The 19,110-nt window shown below is 44.0% G+C and overlaps 1 protein-coding gene across 2 annotated transcripts; it reads left to right on the top strand.

Moving 5' to 3' along the window:
- The first annotated feature begins 548 nt into the window (after positions 1-548).
- Positions 549-15,786, top strand: mdm4 (MDM4 regulator of p53). 2 transcript variants are annotated; one of them, XM_056273377.1, is made up of 11 exons: positions 549-728; positions 2,548-2,647; positions 8,476-8,550; positions 9,950-10,083; positions 10,174-10,223; positions 10,682-10,746; positions 12,088-12,187; positions 12,376-12,536; positions 12,688-12,870; positions 13,078-13,146; positions 13,279-15,786. In XM_056273377.1, exons 2-11 carry the CDS (start codon positions 2,576-2,578, stop codon positions 13,855-13,857), a joined length of 1,488 nt encoding a protein of 495 aa, XP_056129352.1. In that variant the 5' UTR covers positions 549-728; positions 2,548-2,575; the 3' UTR covers positions 13,858-15,786. The 2 variants fall into 2 exon arrangements, with proteins under 2 accessions (XP_056129352.1, XP_056129351.1); XM_056273376.1 differs by having other exon boundaries at positions 12,673-12,870.
- Positions 15,787-19,110: the final 3,324 nt, after the last annotated feature.

The following is a 19,110-nucleotide window of genomic DNA, read 5'->3' as shown; positions in this document are numbered from 1 at the left end:
ATACGGGGCGTACTGCACCACAAGGCGACATCACTAACCGCTCGGCTAAAGGGTCAGACCCGTTAGCTAGGGGCTAACGTGTCTTATTAGTAGTTTACACTATATTGCTCCGTTTGCGCAGGGGGACCCGATCCTCTCTCTCAATAAACGTGGTGTCCAGATGAACTGACTCGACTTTGTGATTTCCTTACCTGGATTATTGAGCATGAAGTAGGTGTCGGTATTATACCGCAGAGCTGGGGGCCAAACGAGCGTGGGAAGAAGAAGTAGAAGTTGTAAACATTTCAGAGCACGTGTTCTTTAATTTCTTATTTCAGTTCTTAAAATGAGCAGGGTTGAATTAAGATGGGCTTTAGTTTTAGAATTTAGTTTTCTGTTATCTTATTAATCATTAACTATTAATTTAAGAGGTATGTCATTGTATTTCCGCGATTCACACTCCTGGTCAGCAGGTGGCGGTAATGCGCCGTTAAGTGGTTTGCCGACAGCCATTAAAAAAATTTTTTTTTAAATCCGAGGATGAAGAAGAAAGGAGGCGGAGGAGGAAGTTGCGGAACCATTGTCATTTTGAATCCCCCAGGCCAGCTATCGAGTTAACTTGGCGGCGTTAGTTTCGAAACAGTAAAACGAGTTCACTCATGACATTTAAGTTTGTTTGTTAGATGTCAGGGCTACAAGAATAAGCGCAACGATGTAGTAATTTTAAAGTGAGACCAAAATCACGAAAGGTGAGTTCCCTTTGCAGTAAACGCCTAGCATAGCTCAGCTAGCCGCCTTAGCTTAACAGTCTACGTCAGTCAACGTGGTGGTTTGGTAGGTTGATTAAAAACTGCGTTCATTACACGGACTCGGGCGAGCAGGCCTCCATGGCAGTAAAACTCGATAGACCTAAACTGGGCGTTAGAGCTGATGTATTGTCATTTTTCATCACCCCCTGCGCTTGGTAAAAAGCACAGGCCCCACTGACGTAGTGCAAGTTAGCAACCCCGCTGTACTCCCACATAGAGGGACAGTCAAGGTGTGTGGTCCACCCGCATTGGTTTCCATCGGGGCAAGAACACGTGTTAACCATTGCAACAGCATATCTGTTAATTAGTGGCTGTGAGTGTTTTATAAACAAGTTTGTGGAATTTAAGCAAATTACGCGTGTTGTGTTTCTGTGCTGGAAGCGTAATGCATTCACTTGAGAAAAAAACATGTTTGCGCTGTTTTTCTGAATTAACGAGAGTATCTCGTCATTCCAAAACGTTTTCATAGGATTAAACAAAAACACAAAAATCTGCCGTTTCTCCGAATTGACGAGATGCCTCAAAATCATCAGCTTTTCTCAGGATTCTGATATAATCTCGAGAAATGAGCATTTTTTTTAATGAAAACTTTTCTGGGAATTTTGATAAAATGTTATTAATCCAGAAAAACAACAAACTTTTTTTATTTTTCTCAGGTGAATGCATTAGCTTCCCGTATTTCTGGGGATGCACCCAATATGACTTCTTTTAAGTTTTGACCTAAACCGAGTATCAATCCGATTCATCACTTTTGCTGAGCAGGGAAAACTTTGACCATTAGTTTGGGGTCAGTTGGCAGTTTTGTTTGTTTATTATTTATTTATTACACTATTGAGTGGTCATCAACCCTGAAGACCCCGGAAGATGCAGAGGACAGGAAGATATGGAAACGGATGAGCTGAAAGTAGTAGTAGTAGCGAGTGGTCGTCGGCCCTGCTCCTGGAGAGCTACTGCCCTGCTGGTTTTCACTCCAACCCTGATCCAATTAATCAAGGTCTTGGTAAGTGGGTAATCGGTAGAATCCGGGGTGTTAAATTAGGGTTGGAGTGAAAACCGGCAGGATGGTAGCTCTCCAGGAGCAGGGTTGGTGACCACTTCCATGTAAAGTAAATCAAGTCATTTTTATTTATGACATGTTACTGATGACTTTTGGTATTGGATTTTACTCCTGGGTTAAAATAGCCAATATCGATACTCAGTTTTAATTTTGTATTAGTTTGACATCCAATACCAGTAGACATACCAGTGCTACCCTAGTTTCAGCATCAGTAATGAGGTCAATATCCTTATAAAAAGGCAAAACTGCAAGCTAAGGAGAAAACTTATTATCCTGCAATTAGCAGTGTGGTCTACGAATGTCATCTACAACCAGACTCCTACTTGCTATTGCACGGCCATCAGAATCATTCAACACGGAAAATATTTGGCCCTTTGTTAGGATTATATATAAATATATATATAATTTTGAAGTTGTCCTGTTGTCTGCATGTTTTTATTTATTTTTTATGAATCTGCATGATTCACGTGGGTCATATTTTCAAGTCGAAAAATCCGGAATTCCGGATTAATCCAAAAAAAATAAAATCCCTGATTCTTGGAAAACTATTTTTGAAATGTGTTAAATGAATATGAAAAATTCCCCTTTCAAAATGTCTGACTGATGTTAATCTTGTTTCAATAATGTATATGTCCTGAATTGAAATATATGGTATACATAGATTGTGGATATTAATGTTGGCTCTGTGTGTTTTATTCTCAGATTTCAGACTTAATCCAGCTCGTTTACTATGAGCTCAATAGCAGCTCAGCCACTGGCGTCAAGCTCATCATGCAGAACACTACCAGGAGAGGGAAATCAGGTAATTACATTACAGTCATTTAGCCAACGCTTTTATCCAAAGTGACTTACAAAAAGTGCATTTAATGTAGAAAATCAGGAGAACTACTAGTCATCAGAGGTCATAAGTGCATCTTCTCTCTAAACGAGCATCTAAGAGCAAAACCGGTGCTAAAGTAAAAGCGCAAGAAAGAGTTTTTTTTTTAATTTAAATGTGTGAATACAATAAGTGCTAAGAGCAAGTAACAGGGTAGTAGTTCTTGAAGAGGTGAGTTTTCAACCTGCGCTGAAAGATGGGCAGCGACTCCGCTGTCCTGACATCAGTGGGGAGTTCATTCCACCACTGTGGGGCCAGGACAGAAAAGAGCCGTGACTGGGTCGATCGGCAGCAGGGGCCTCTGAGCAACGGGGCAACCAGGCGTCCCGAGGCAGCAGAGCGAAGTGGTCAGGTGGGGGTGTAGGGCTTGACCATGGCCTGGAGATAGGAAGGAGCTGTTCCTTTCACTGCCCTGTAGGGTAGCACCAAAGTCTTAAACTGGATGCGCGCAGCTACTGGGAGCCAGTGTAGGGACATGAGAAAGGGAGTTGTGTGGGAGAACTTACGGCGGTTGAACACCAGACGGGCTGCAGCTTTCTGAACAAGCTCCAGAGGTCTGATGGCCGACACTGGGGCGCCAACAAGGAGGGAGTTGCCGTAGTCCAGCCGGGAGATGACCAGAGCCTGGATGAGCACCTGTGCCGTCTCGTCGGTGAGGAATGCGTGAATCATCCTGATGTTATAGAGGAGAAATCTGCAGGAGCGAGCAACCGATGTAATGTTAGCAGAAAATGACAGTTGGTCATCCAGGATCACACCCAGGTTCCTTGCAGTCCGAGTTGGCGTCACCACGGTTTTGTCAATGGTGATGGCCAGGTCTCGGTGCGGGCAACCTTTTCCCGGGAGGAACATCAGCTCTGTCTTGTCCAGATTGAGCTTCAGGTGGTGTGTCGCCAGCCACTCTGAGATGTCAGTCAAGCATGCAGCAATGCGTGTCTCTACTTGTGTGTCAGAGGGAGTAAAGGACAAGATCAGCTGGGTGTCATCGGCATAACAATGGTAATAGAAGTCATGCGAGCGAATAACAGAACCCAGGGATATTGTGTAAAGGGAGAAAAGGAGAGGACCCAGAACCGAACCTTGTGGAACGCCTGTAGTCAGTCTTGCGAGGCTACGACATAGATCCCCTCCATGTCACCTGGTAGGAGCGACCCGTCAGGTCGGATGCAAACATTGAGAGTGCAGAGCCTGTGACACCCAGCCCCTCGATGGTAGAGAGGAGGATCTGGTGGTTCACTGTGTCGAATGCAGCTGACAGGTCCAGGAGTATCAGGACAGAGGAGAGAGAGTTGGCTCTCACAGCATGCAGCGATTCTGTCACTGCAAGGAGGGCCGTCTCTGTCGAGTGGCCCACCCTGGATCCAGACTGGTTGGGGTCCAGGAGGTTGTTCTGGTGGAGGTACAAAGAAAGTTGGTTAAATACAGCATGTTCGAGAGTTTTGGATAGAAAGGGTAAAAGGGAAGCCGGTCTGTAGTTTTTGACGTCAGAGGGGTTAAGTGATGCTTTCTTGAGAAGGGGGGTGACTAGCAGTCTTGAAAGCAGATGGAAAGCATCCTGCCTGGAGGGAGGTGTTGATGAGGTGGGTTAGAAAGGAAAGGAGTTCAGGTGCTATTGACTGAAGAAGAGGGGAGGGGACCAGGTCAAGGGAGCATGTGGTGGGGCGACTGGGTGTGATGAGCTTGAGGACCTTGTCGGGGGAGAGGGGAGTGAGGTGGCATAGGGTGGGACGTGGAGAGGTGAGGGAGGGTGCAGAGGGTGGGCTAGTGCAAGGAGCGCTAACCGGTTGGTGTGAAAAGGAGGATCTGATGTCGTTTACCTTCTTGTCAAAGAAGTTGGCAAAGTCATCAGGGAGAAGGGAGGAAGTAGGAGGAGGAGGTGGGGTTTGAAGAAGTGTAGAGAAGGTTTCAAAGAGTTTCTTAGGATTAGAGGCAGAGGATAGGATTTTAGTGCGATAGAAGGCAGCTTTAGCAGCAGAAAGGGAGGAGGAGAAAGTGGAAAGAAGAAATTGGAAGTTGAGAAGGTCCTCTGGGAGTTTGCCTTTTCTCCATTTGCGCTCTGCCTCTCTCAGGCTCTGTCTGTCAGTACGTACTGAGTCGGTCAGCCAAGGGGCAGGTGGAGTTGGGCGTGCAGGCCTGGAGGTGAGGGGACAGAGATTGTCCAGAGAAGAGGAGAAGGTAGAGAGAAGATCAGTAGCAGTGTCAGGGGGTAGGAGAGAGAAAGATTCAGGTGTAGGGAGGATAGAGGTAACAGAGGAAGAAAAATCAGTGGTGGTGAGAGAGCGGAGGTGTCTACGGGTGGAAACCATGTAGGTAGGGGGAGGGGCTGAGGGGGGAGAAGAGAGGGAGAGAGACTAGGACATGAAATAGTGGTCAGAGAGCTGGAGGGGAGTAACAGAGAGATTGGAAATAGGACATTGTCTAGTAAAGATAAGGTCCAGCTGGTTGCTGGCCTTGTGGGTAGGAGGAGAGGGTGAGAGGTGAAGGTCAAAGGAGGAGAGGAACGAGAGAAGAGGATCTAGCTTGTCAGTGTGGATGTTGAAGTCACTGAGAAGGATAAGTGCAGAGTCATCAACAGGGAAGTGCGAGACAAGTGTGTCAAGCTCCTCCAGAAACTCACCAAGGGGACCTGGTGGGTGGTACACAACCACAATGGTGAGTTTGACTGGATAAGAGACAGTAATAGCATGAAATTCAAAAGAGGGCGGAGAAAATTGTGGAATGGAAACAAGAGAGTATTTCCATTTCAGGGAGATTAGCAAGCCAGTACCACCACCTCGCCTCCCATCTCTGGGAGTGTGAGAAAAAGAGTACACATGTGACAGAGCTGCGGATGTGGTAGTGTTTTCTGGCATGATCTAGGTCTCAGTTAGAGCAAGAAAGTTGAGGGAGAGCAAGGATGCGTAGCCTGAGATAAACTCAGCTTTCGGCACCGCAGACTGACAATTCCAGAGCCCTCCCGTCACCACTTGCTCAACGTGAGTAGAGAGAGTGGGATAGATGAGATTGGTAGGGTCACAGCACCTAGGAGTGACCCAACGTCTATGCCAGCCCCGGGAAGAGGAAAGGACAGGAATGCGATGGAAAAACATAGTCTATACTAGGTACCATGGCTTCCGTTAGCCAATAAATATCGGTTTTTGACCAGTAAAATTTATGGAAAACCGGAAAAATAAAAAGTCGCCGGTCAAAATGTCCGGTAGGCATGCACATAAAAAACGTAGTCTAGATATAATGTTGGCTATCCCTCACCTTGACATTTCTGTTTTGATAGCGAAAAATCCCATTAACAGCCTGCAGTGCTCTTTCTTTTTAATTGCGCGATACTACCACCTTATATTCCTGGCCAAACAATGGGCGTCGCCATGACACCTCTGTCCAGTTTTCTACTTCAGTCCGAAGCTGCGTTGAATGGTAATAGCTAGGATGGCTTGTAGTTTTACAAATTAAAATAATTCACGAAAAGGTTATGTATGTGGTCGTTTTCATTCTATGGACAAAAAGCCAATGGAAAGCACAATGATGAGCCGCACCTTAAGTTACAGCATAATTGCAGAATAATTATATCAGCGCTAAGACCTATGGATGATATTGAGTCAACGTTAGGCTTGAAGTTATCGCTATCATAGGTTTCATAACCGAAAGACAGTGTCTAATGTATCTTAAACAGTGTCAAAGTAAACCTATCAGTTCTACATTATAACATATTTACACAAATGATCGATTGATTGCAGAATTTGTCAATGGGATTTTTTTTTTTAAGTTATGCAAGTTAACTTGAACAAATATTACGGGAGACGGTCATCTGCTAGTGCCCACTAGCTAGCACAGCTAAGGTTATTAGCCTTGGCATATTGTAAACAATCCCAAAGGAAATCGATAAACGAAAATCAGAGCCGTTATTGATTCGCTATGAATCACGGGAATATTTCCAATCACTGACTTACAGTAGTATTAGCAAGCAGTTAGCTATGGCAAAACAGTTGAACATTGGTCAATTTTTCCTCAAAAAAAGAAGCAAGTTGAGTGGTAGCACGAAGACTACTGATACCCCTCTCTCTGTGCCTGACGAGGGCATCCCAGAAATCTCAGAAACCGAGGGTCCAGCACCAAAGAAGGCGAGAACTAGGGTGACCAGACGTCCCGCTTTGTCCGGGATTGTCCTGGTTTTAAGATGGGTGTCCCGAGTCCCGACAGATATCTGTAAAATAGTAAAATGTCCCATCCCCCAAATGACCTGGTTTTCACGGCAGTTAAAAAAAATATTGAATATTGTTTTCAGCGCTTGCAGAGACGTTTCCCATGTTCTGTCCCACTCATTATTACCTAATCCTATCAAAAAACATAAACAACGCACCAAATGTGTGAATTAAACACTGATTTGTCTATATGTGTGAAGTTTTAAAAAAAAACTCAGCTACTCTAGCCTGTCTTTTTTTTTGTTGGGAGGGAATAAAAATCCTTCAGCATATCATGTCTGGCGAGACAGACACGCTTGTGAGAGCGTGCATGTGCACGAACGTGTGGTACACTTTTTAGGGTCCCGATTTGGGATTTTGAAAATCTGGTCACCGTAGCGAGAACCCACTTCAGACCCAAGTGGCGGAACAAGTTCAGGTGGCTGAAGTGTGAAACTGTGGATGGGGCAGACAAAATGTTTTGCTGTCTTTGTGTTAGCTCAGGGAGGAGACATGGATTTACGAAAGGGTCAGCCAACATGAGGGCGTCAGCCCTCACTGAGCACAGCCAGTGCCAACATCATATATTCGCAGTCAACGCGGCACAACAACAGACGGCTATAAAAAGTCACATCGACAGCGCCCATGAATAGACCAGAAAGAAGCTGTATTCACAATTAAAAGTTGTGTTTCACATAGCCAAAAATGACATCCCAGGTCACCAGTTCAGAGGAATGAATGGTTTACTGAGGGTAGTAAGGGCTCCTGATGTCTGGTAAGTTTCACATTTGTCAAGTAAAATAAATTCTTTCCAGACATTAGACTGGCAAGGAAAAATCCTAACAGAAACCCTGCTAGGTACACAAAATACAGATGACTGACCGGATCTAAAAAGAGCTGTCCTTGCTTGATGAAGTCTTGGCCTGGAAAAAGTCACGCTTGCCTTTGTTCACTCTAGACTTCATTAAGCCTAGAGCTGTTTTCCCTCGGCTTGTTTGCCTGACGCTTCCAAGTGCCAGCAGTTATTTAAAGAACACTGATTGCTAATTGTCTGCCAGGAGTGCAGGCCACACCCTGGCCACTTAACACCCAATTGGCCAAAGAGGTAAACTGAAACTAGACCTATTGCCCAGAAACTGGTCACTTATGTAAAACTCTATCAAACCTCATACAAAACTATTAAAACTGCAAACAGCAAGTTACCAAGGAATATATTTATAAGCTAAAAGGATAACTAAGTCAAAACAGCTAGGCAACAAGAAATATTTAAGGATGTAGTAGGTGAAAAACAGCTACAGCTAGAATAAGACAGTTACAGCTAGAATAAGATCCCACTAGGAACCAGCAGCAGATCTATAGAAAAAAGGACTAATACTCAAGCAGCTGCAATAAGACTAATAGCAACTTGTTAAGCAAGAAAGACGATACTTGCTCTATGCTAGATGAACCAGCAATTCATAAATCACTCCAGAAGTTAAAATGCACAATAACAGTTAAATTATGGTGTGCATGTATAATTGTCATAATCCAATTCATATGCAATGCTGAGTGGTGGTGTTTTGATGCTATGTCTTCAAGGTGCAACCCAGAGCACCTCTCCTGCAGATTCTGCGTGTTGCTGGAGCCCAGGAAGACGTATTCACTCTTAAAGAGGTGAGGAGTCAGCAGGTTAACATGAGGGTTGTCAGTCAATTATTAAGCCAGTTTTACAATATATAACAATGAGGTACTCTGCTTTGTACAGTAATGTTCCGGGGGGGGGGGGGCACATTTACTTTTAATTAGCATTGGGTCCAAGCCATTATCAGTATCGGGTGCTGATACTGACGAAATTCACTCATCGGATATTAGACAGACGTTACCAATTCACGAACAATCCATATTCCATAGTCTGATGTTTTTATGAATAATAAATATGTAATAATGCAATTTTAAGCCAATAGCCAAAATGTCTTTATGCATGCTCAATAATCCAGGTAAGAAAAGCAAAGAAAATTGAGTCAATTCATCTGCATACAACGTATTGATAGATATGTTTCATCACTCATCTAAGTGACTTCTTCAGTCTAAACTGACTGCATGTATCCCCATCCTTATAACAGCCGAAACCAACGATAAGTTTGATATGCAAATATGCGTGTGACCATTAACTAGAGTTACAATGGCCATATGTACTAGTCACAAAGGATTTGGAAATGTTTGACAGACTATGAAATTACAAAACGACCCCACCCTTAGCAATAGGACCACCTCTAACACTGATCAAGTGTGTCTGCTCCTGAAGCTGTGTGTTCAGTCCATGTACTTCACGTACAGGGGGCAGTACTATAGACAGACGCATGGGTGTGCTATGGGTTCCCCATTCTCACCTGTAGTGGCCAGCTTGTATATGGAGGAAGTGGAAAAGAGGGCTCTGATGTCCTATCCAGGGAGACCACCTAGCCATTGGTTCAGATTTGTGGACGACACCTGGGTTAAAATTAAATCTCAGGACTTGCCACATTTCACTGACCACATTAACTCTGTGGACAACCACATCAATTTCACCAGGGAGGATGTGAAAAACGACAGGTTAGCCTTCTTAGATTGTGAAATTGCAATTGATGATGGGGGACATTTGATCGTTGGTATTCACCGTAAATCAACACATACTGATCAGGGGGAAAATGCACAGTTTGACTCGTTAAGTCAATTAACACATTGTTGTCAGCAATTTGTACTCCTAGACCCGTTTAGATGTGAAGCCCACTGAAACTACAGTTCAAATAAGTTGTGTTGGAAAGAATTAAATTTAATGCATTTTTGTATAGGGTTTTGCTCTTTTAATAAGAAGTGATGTGTGGTTTACTACTGCCCCATGTAACCTTACACGATACCAACAACAACAATAATAATATTCGAGAAAAAGTGTTGTGGTATCAGTATCAACAGATATCCAAATTCAGATATTGGAGTTGGATCGGAACTGGGAAAAAAAAGTGGATTGGTGCATCTCCATTTTTGTGTGTGCAGTAGTGGTGAGGATTTTCTTTATTGAATGTCCATTGTGTAGGTGATGCATTACTTGGGACAGTACATCATGGGGAAGCAACTGTATGACAAACAGAGGCAGCACATTGTCCACTGTCAAGATGACCCACTAGGAGAGCTGCTGGAAGTGGAGAGCTTTTCTGTCAAAAACCCAAGGTACACACACCCTCATGCAGAGCCTCCTAAACCTTTTGTCATCAATAACAAGAAATCGTGTTTAGAATTTACTTTTTTTTCCTATTGCAGCCCAGTGTACGAAATGCTGAAGAAGTACTTGGTGGTGCTTGAATGTGCTGGTAAGGGATGGCGTCATTTAAATAACCTAATATGTATTTTACATCATTTTGTTGAAATTTGTCCTGCAATTTAAGTGCCGAGACGTGGGCGATATGGTCAGGAAACATGAGGGGTGAAGCCAAGAATTGTTAATTTTACTTTTTTCCTTTCCTTGACGAATTGAGTGACATCCAACTCCAAACCTACCCAACCAGGAAAGGGCCTGCTTTTTATTTTCACTCTCAAACCACTCTATCTAAAGATTAGATTTCTATTTGGAGTGGTGTGTTACACCACTTGTCTGCAAGAATGGTGTGCCTGGGTTGGATGACAGCTATACCATTTCCCATCTCACCTGAGCTTCGATGCCCTTCCAGGAGAAAGCTTTAGCGAGAGTGTAATTTTGAAAAAAAAGGAGTGTTATAATTAAAGGGTGGGGGTGTGCTTTTTCTGTTACTGTGTCTCATTTGAAATGCAGACGCTGCAGAGAATCTTTCTGTGGGCCATGAGTGTGTAGAGGGCGGAGAGGAGGATCGTGGTCAGGTAAAGCTGAAGCATGGTGCTCAGGAGAAACAGAGACCCTCAGCCTTCGTTACCTCGCTACACACAACCCAACTGACCAGACAGGGTGTTCATAGTAAACTGACAAAGTGTATTTATTTTCCTTCAGCCTGTAATACATTCTGTTCCACAGTGCTGGATTAAAATCAGTGATTTTGTGAAACTCCGTCACACTGTGTTTTGAGGATATTACTGAACACCTGTCGGCTTGTATGTAATGAGGTGGAGGCCAGGGCTGCTGTCTCTGTGATGTGCATCTGTACAGAGTGGCACCGTCTCTGTACAACCCCATCCTCCGTCTGGTCTGGCGGTGTTGTTCATACTCTTGTGTGACCCACCAGCTCCACCCAGTGGATGGGGGGGCAGAGTCACTGTCTCTGTCTGTCTCAGAGTTCTCTTCTCTGCTCCGAACCGGGGAATCACAGCTCTCAATCCAGTCACAGGCCCAGTGTCTACCCCTAAATATCCTTCCCCCCCCTTCACCCAACCCAGTGATCCCACACCCCTCTGCCCGTTCCCACCTAACACCAAATACACCTGTGCTCCCTCCCTCCTGCTGTACTCTGATTAATACTGAGCTTCTTGCCGATTTGTCTATGCTTCAATTCTTCACCATCCCAGTGCTCTGAATCCAATAGGTTAAAAATATTCTGTACATATTGAAGCCACTTTGAGTGCTGTCAAATAACCGGTACTTTTGCAGGCCAGCATTAATAGATTATTAGATATGGAATATGTTTTTCAGTGTGTCTGTCTGTCTGATCAAGCAGTAATGCCAGTTCTCATTTGAAGATGTCAATTTGGCCTTTAAGAATCTGTATATAAAAAAAGGCTTTAAAAGTTAGTGAATGAATGTGGATAAACTAGGCAATATCACAAAATATCTGCCTAATATTATGCATACCATATAGTCCTTGTTTCTGTGCTTTGCTCTGTGCACTTATTTTCTTGACTTTCAGCATACCTTACAGAAATCCCCCATCTTAATGCAAATTTATAAATCCATGATTCACTTTTCTTACAATAAATTTTGGAATTCATATTGGTTTTTATCTCCATCTTAAACAGCACCCTGGTTCTCCCACTTGTCCTCCATTTATCAGTTGTTTCCTAGACCTGCAAAAAAAAATCCCCAGTTTTCCATATCCCACAACTTTTGACCCTGCCCCAACTTTCCTCCCCACTAGTCCGTACCCCTATTGCCCAACCCCTTGACCCCTCAATACCCCGGGGCCATCTTGAGAGGGAGCTGTGAGTCCTCCAAGTGCCCAGTCATTGCTCTGTGCTCTAATTTCCTGTTCCCTACTCCTTCTCTTCATGTAGGCATGTGGAGGTGTGGCCAAAGCAGGACTCGAGGCTGGCACTGATGGGCCCCTCCTCCTGCAGACCCCCTCCCAGAGACGACCCCGGGACTCAGACGAAGGTAAACAAACAGTATCTTCACTACCACCTGTAACACCCCTGCAAGTCAAGACTGGCGTCATGCAGCAACTTACTTCTTTTACATCAGCCATACAGCGTGAACGTCTAAAGGGGATTGACAGTCATGATGTATGTCTGAGAAGTGCTATCTTGCTCAGATGTTGAATTTAAACCTTGGTTCTTCCCTAGATTCTCTCGAAGGTCTGCCACGGTCAGCGTGTAAACGGCCCAAGCTTGATGTTACTCTGGATGAGTGGGACCTCTCTGGTCTGCCCTGGTGGTTTCTGGGCAATCTCCGTAGTAACTACAGCCGCAAGAGCAATGGGTCCACAGATATCCATACTAACCAAGTAAGAAGCCACATATGTGTTGTTTCTGTACTGTCATGTACAATAAAAGAAAGCTGTACAGGGTTAATTTTGGTGGTAGGATAATTACTTTCCGGATAATGGTACGAGGGATACAGTGATGTGACTGAGGAGTCAGCTGTCTCCTGCACAGGAGGAGGACACAGCCATCGTGTCAGACACCACCGATGACCTATGGTTCCTGACAGAGGGGGAGAGTGAACAGGTGAGTGTGGAGATGAAGGAGGCCGTGCTGGAAGAAGGAAGCAGAGGAGAAGGAGAGGCTCTGCCTGAGGACGAAGAACCAGGAGGGAAAGAGGAGAGAGCAGATGGGGAGGTAAGACTTGGTTTAGCATCTTTATTCCCTCTAGTTGTACACATGCCAGACAATATTGACATGTTGACTCGTTATTCTCTTCTACTGTTTTCATTGACATTTGTCACTCTGATTTGTCCCTGCCAAACGACTTGTTCCATGGGAAGGGTTCGTATACTGTGATGAGGAAAAATTTGTTCTGATGAAATGTTCATTCTATATGATTAGATGCAGGAAGAGCCAGATGAGGAGTCCCAGTGTCTGAGCGATGACACTGATATAGAGATCTCCATGCAGGTCTGTATCATCATCATCATCTGTTTCCCCTATCTCACTCTTTACCACTACATGATGCAGTCACTCATAGGCTGTGTTCGCATGCAGTGCCTCCGTGACACCTTGTGACTTCGCGTTTATCTTATCCTTCAGGATGCATGGCAATGCACCGAGTGCAGGAAGTTCAACATTCCTCTCAGAAGGTACTGTGTTCGCTGCTGGGCCCTAAGGAAGAACTGGTATAAAGATGTCCCCCGACTCGCCCATTCCCTCTCTGACCCTGACATTCCAGCGTGCAGTTCTCTTGCACCCACGTCCACCCATGATGAAGAAGATGACAGTGACACAGGCATCGACGTTCCAGATTGCAGCAGGACAATTTCTGACCCTGTGATCCCGTCGAGCTACTACTCCACGTCTGATCAGCCGCCGCCCACAGTGGTCGCAGAGAAGAGTAAGGTGCCTCGGCTGTGCAGCTTGCCCAAGGTGGAGCAGCTGTCGGAGGGGGACAGCCAGGAGAGTTTAGGAATGGAGGTTGAAATTCGGCCTAAGGTCATAATGGAACCGTGTAGGCTGTGTCGGGTGCGCCCTCGTAATGGAAATATAATACACGGACGTACGGCTCATCTCCTCACCTGCTTCCCCTGTGCCAGGAGGTTACACAAGTTCCAGGCTCCTTGTCCCGGCTGTGGAAAGATCATCCAAAAAGTTATCAAGACTTTTGTCATATAAAAATGCTAAACGGCTGAGCTCCTTTCCTGGGGAGCCAATCAATGGTTTAAGCAAATGCATTTACACGCAAAGTAAGATAGCTCAACAAACCAATATCAACACAAACCCACACATACCCATACTGATGCACTTGGTTGAGTTTGCCTTTGGTTGTATGGTTTATTTTTGCATCACACGGCCTCTGAAACATCGAGAGAGAAGTACGTCGAGAGAGAAATACAAGGTCAGTTATTTATTTTATTTATTGGCGGGACATATGTGATTGTATAGTACATTGGAGCTGTTGTTTGAATTTAAAGTTTTCAGTGTCATGAAGGCTTTTATTTCCTTGTTCGAGGCTAAATTGAGATTTTCCCCACAACCACAAGGTTGTCTAAGTAAATGTGGCTTTGTTTCACAATGTGAAGTGGTGCCAAACTATAGTTCAGTGTTGTTTGAATCCTCACCCCCAGTGTGAGCACACACACACACACACTCACTCTCTCTCTCTCTCTCTTGGTTCAGAAGGTGCAAATTGTGAGAAATACCTGCAGGTTATGGAACACTTAGTTTCTTGTGTTTATTTTTTCCCTCCTCGACCCTTGGAAGTTTTGTGGCTTAGTCTGTTTGTAAAGGCGAGATTAACTTGACGCTCTTCCTTCAGTTGTTTTGGATTTTGAAGGCTATAGTCCTTTCAATGAATCCTGCATTACTGAGGTGTTACCTTTTCTTGTTTTGCTCCGTCAGTGAACGTACCATACAATGCAAACGTGGATATGGTCGTTTCTCTTGGAAAAATACTTTTAAGGTAATTAGCATCAATGTTTATCTGCAGAGAAAGGTAATTCACTGTAATCTGTTCTAAAGGAAGCTTCTCTTGTTGTTCATTCAATATTTACAATCTCCAAGCTGCTGATGGAAGTTTTGCCTGCATTAATTTGCCCCATATAATCTTCAGTCAACATCTGAATTTTCTTTGAGAAGAAGTGTTGGGCCTGATGAAGTTGTAAGTTAATCTATATATTTTATATTTAAATTATTTATGATTGTGTTTGATTGTTCAATGATCACTTCTCAATAAACCAGGAAGAAAAGGAAAAAAAAGCAAGCCCACAGGTGATTTGACTACATTTGTTCATTGGGGCAAATCGAACGAGTAGTTAGGGGGGTAAAAAGTACAACGAAAGACAAAGGTTTATTCTGCTTACATACTGTTCAGTACTTTATAGGGGAAATGTTTAACTGAAGCGTCACACTGCCATGTGATTTTGATTTTTGTGTGTTTTCATTGTTTTATGGACATTTGTTGGTGGCTCTGAATTATTTGAAGAATACTAGGTCGGACAGTTCCAAGAGAAGTGTGTCCGTTCTGCCGGTGAGAAAAGTGCGGCTTGTCTTAGGATACTCTCCGCATTTCACCTGCGTAAAATGTACAGAGACATTTGGCTCTTCGTTGATTCTGACGTAAGCTTTAAGCTGTAGGGAGCAACTCGTTTGTGCTGTGGTCGGCTCTTGGCCTTGCGTTTAGCCTCTCCGCCAGCAGGGGGCGAGAATCCTCGGTCTAAAATCTGCTACTGGTACAATGTCAGAACACGTACACGTAATTTCCACATAGCATGCCTCCTAGTGTGACTAAACCCATCACTAGGGTAGAGTGAGAGCTATATTAGCTTAGAAAAGACTTAATGTAGCCTATGTATCGCTGTCCTTGTTTAAAAACAACCGTAAGATACTGAATGTTAACCCATGTTATGCCAATGGTATTCTGTGCAATTTACCTGTTTACCGATTCAAACCAATTAAATTTCAGTAGTTATGAATATAGCCAGTAAGTGTGGTACAATGGATATGTATATTTTGTTCCATTATTTTTTTTCTTCAAAAAAAAAGGAATGTTGTGATGACCTCTGATGTGCCACTGTTACATTTTTGTAAAGCAATAAAGGATTAATTCAGTTCCTTTTTTTACCGTTTCATTTTATTCACGCTTAGGCCAAAGGGGCAGCTAATTTACAGTCTCAGATGGTGAAGAGGTGTGTGTGTGTGTGTGTGTGCGCGCGCATAGGCTGAACAATAAGTCATTGTATGACAACCCAGCTGTCCTATGTCCTCTCCCTTGCGACAGGGTTGCCTCTAGCACCTGCCTCTCTCTCTCTTTCTCCCCCCCCTCTTGTGTCTTCCTTGTATTTGCCCTCTCCCAATATAAGTGGGACAGACACCATACCTTCCCCGTTGCTTAAACAAACAGCGGTGCTGTCCGCTCTATTTGTGAGTACAACAATTAATCCACACATTTTGGTGCTATTTAAAGGCTGCTTAGTCATTCGGGGGATGTTTCCTGTGGAAAGTCCCTTGTGAAACTTTCCTTGTCCATCAGACTTCACAAAGAGATCCACTAAAGCCACCTTCAAGCACTCAACAACAAAGAAGAGAGGATTAGTAAATAGGAATAAAGGCACAGCATCATGGATGCAAAGCTCTTCTGCTATTGAGTCCAGGCAAGTGTAAGGACTTGGTGAATTTTCCTCCAGTATAGAACTGGGCTGCAAGTCCACAGGAGACCTGTGGAAATGCGCTTACTGTACTTTTGTTCTGTGTTTGATGGAAAGATGAAGCCGTCTAAAAACTGACAGGCTATTGGGTGGTATGTTCAGGGAAAAGTGGAGTATTTCACTGCTATTCATCTTGAGGTGCAGCCTCAAATATATACAGCCTCCTTTTTAGTCTACGTTCCGGGTTCGCTTCCCGGCTGCCCCCTGAATTCGCTACAGTACCAAGAGCCACATAGAAATCCAACCAAAACGTCAAAATCTAACCATTTTCTTGATGAGAAAAACAGATTACTTCTAAATCCAAGTTAAAAACTTTAACGTCCGCCACTGCATTTCACTGGACAACCTTTTAACTATGTTTGCTCGTCTTATGCCACAGACAAGTCACTTGGGGTCACAAACGGAGCACGGGCCCAAAACGTCATCATATGCCTTTAACCACTGCCCGCATGCAGTACCGAAAGCCAGGTTATCTGGGGAACGCCATGACGAGAGAGGGAAAGAGAGCGCTGACTACCTGTACTTGGGCAGGCAAGTAACCCCATTCACAAACACTCAACCACTGCTGGATTCAGTAACAACGATAATACATTTGCCATTAATGGAAAGCGCTCGACCACGTCTTGGCTGCATAAAACGCGCAGCGAGAGAGCGGCATGAATGCAGCACTCCCCACCCTGCAGCACTCACCCTCCACTATCATCGGCCTGTCAATAAAAATCGCCCGGGCTGCATTTTTTGCATTGTGAGAAGACGTCGGCGGAGAGTCGACAACCCCACCCCGACCCCTAATTCGAGAAGTGCTTTCTTTGTTCGTGGTGTGTGGGCACATCAGAGGCTGGAAAGTTGAGGAGGAATGGCATAACAGCTCGGCGACATGGCACCCACCACACTGGCAGTAATAGAATGGCATGGCCGAGGGAGTGGCAGGGGATCTACGCGTTTCCATGACGACGGCGCCCCTATCCCAACACCTCAGAATAACCCGAGACGCATCATTCTCCGTTCATCCTGTGTGGTGTATGCAATACTTCCTGGAGGGAAAATGGTTAGGGCCGTGCCCTCTCCGCAGGGCATTCCTGCAATACCTGGCGAGAGCATTCCTCCCACGACTATCTTTATGATTATTCTATTCCCGGGCCGACCTCTTGATCCGGGACATCAACACGATCGGAAACATGCGGAAGGCTTGTCCGAGCGTCACCCAAACGCGAGGGCGGTGCGGCTTTACAGTGAGGTATACTTTATAAATCGGGGTTTATAAGTGGTTACTGGCTACATGGTTAATAGACACATAGACAAACGTCATCAATCTCCCAAAGGGAGACTTGCATTGGTCACACGCACAAGAATGTGACCAATGCAAGAGACATAAAAAGCAAATGTAAAAAGGCAATTACACAAACACAGAGGAAGAAAACACTGCATTTCAAGAGGACAAATACATGTTGCTCAGGGACCAGCCAGATCCAATGGACATCCACTGTCCAATAACGCATTTATTAATGTTTTAGAAATCAGTTATATTTTATAATACATTAATTAAGATACTTTTTGGGTTGCCTGGTCAGGAGTACTCTTTTTTTTTTAATAGGCGAGGTCCTCCATAGTCGTTCTCTCAGAAACTACGTCACTGGTAAGGACTGACGTTCTCAGTGAGTGGTGTACAAGTGTTGCACAACACAAATGCAAAAGTCAAATTTTTCATGCAGAGAAGATGACAGCTACACTTAAAGTGGTTAAGTTTTGCGTTAAGGTGAGGTAGAAATTAAGTTAAGGTTAGGTTTAAGCATTCAGGAAACAGGATTTTAACTCTAACATACATTTTTGGTTCCCATGAGGATATATAATTAAATGAGAGAGTGTGTGCGCGCGCACACACACGTGTGTGTTTGTACGAGAACCCCAACATCTAACCTTAACCACAACTACAACCATAAACTAAACCAAAAAGTAAAAATAAATAAACCTAACCTTAAACCCTAACCCTAAATTAACCACGACATAAATGTAACCCTAAAATCACCTCTTAACCCAAAAGTTAACTGCTTCCTAATGTTAATCCTTAAACTTAAGCGCCACCTTACCTTCTTAACCCTAAACTTAACTTCTTTGTAATGTTATACCTAACCACTATCTAACCTTAACCCTAACCCTAAAAGAAAAAACTGGATAGAGGTCCTGGCTCCTCAGATACAGTTACAAACATGCAGAAACACAGTAAGAGGAGACTCAGAGAAGGTAAACAAGCCGAGGCTCATTTTTCGGTAGGTGTACAGACATATAGACAGCGGAGGAGAGTAACACAGATACCAAACATACCATATCATCTGTAATCATTCTGCCAGGCCCAGGATTCACACTAGCTAGATGGATAGTTGATGTTGATAGCAAAATGAGAGACACCATTTGAAAATCAGTGTCTATACCTTATAAAGGGGTTTCAAGTGGTTACCTATTACTTTACTAATGGTTAATCACGCATTTAAAGATGCATTGGAAAGCAGTAATAAGATGTTATAAAGCATTAACAAAGACTTTTTTGGTTGCTAAGTTGGTAGCCCACATGGGGGGAGTCTCCACAGACATTCTCACGGAAGCAATGTGACTAAGCAGCCGAGCCACAAACCACTACCCAAACTTACTGCAAACTTAACAGCTACTACCTAAGACTAATTCTGATGCCTAACGTTATGGGGCTCCCCCTATCCTAATTTGTGTA

The sequence above is a fragment of the Lampris incognitus genome, chromosome 2 (genome assembly GCF_029633865.1).
Source record: "Lampris incognitus isolate fLamInc1 chromosome 2, fLamInc1.hap2, whole genome shotgun sequence".
Taxonomy (NCBI): domain Eukaryota; kingdom Metazoa; phylum Chordata; class Actinopteri; order Lampriformes; family Lampridae; genus Lampris; species Lampris incognitus.
Note: the sequence above shows the minus strand (reverse complement) of the source record. Positions and strands in the feature narration are given on the sequence as shown.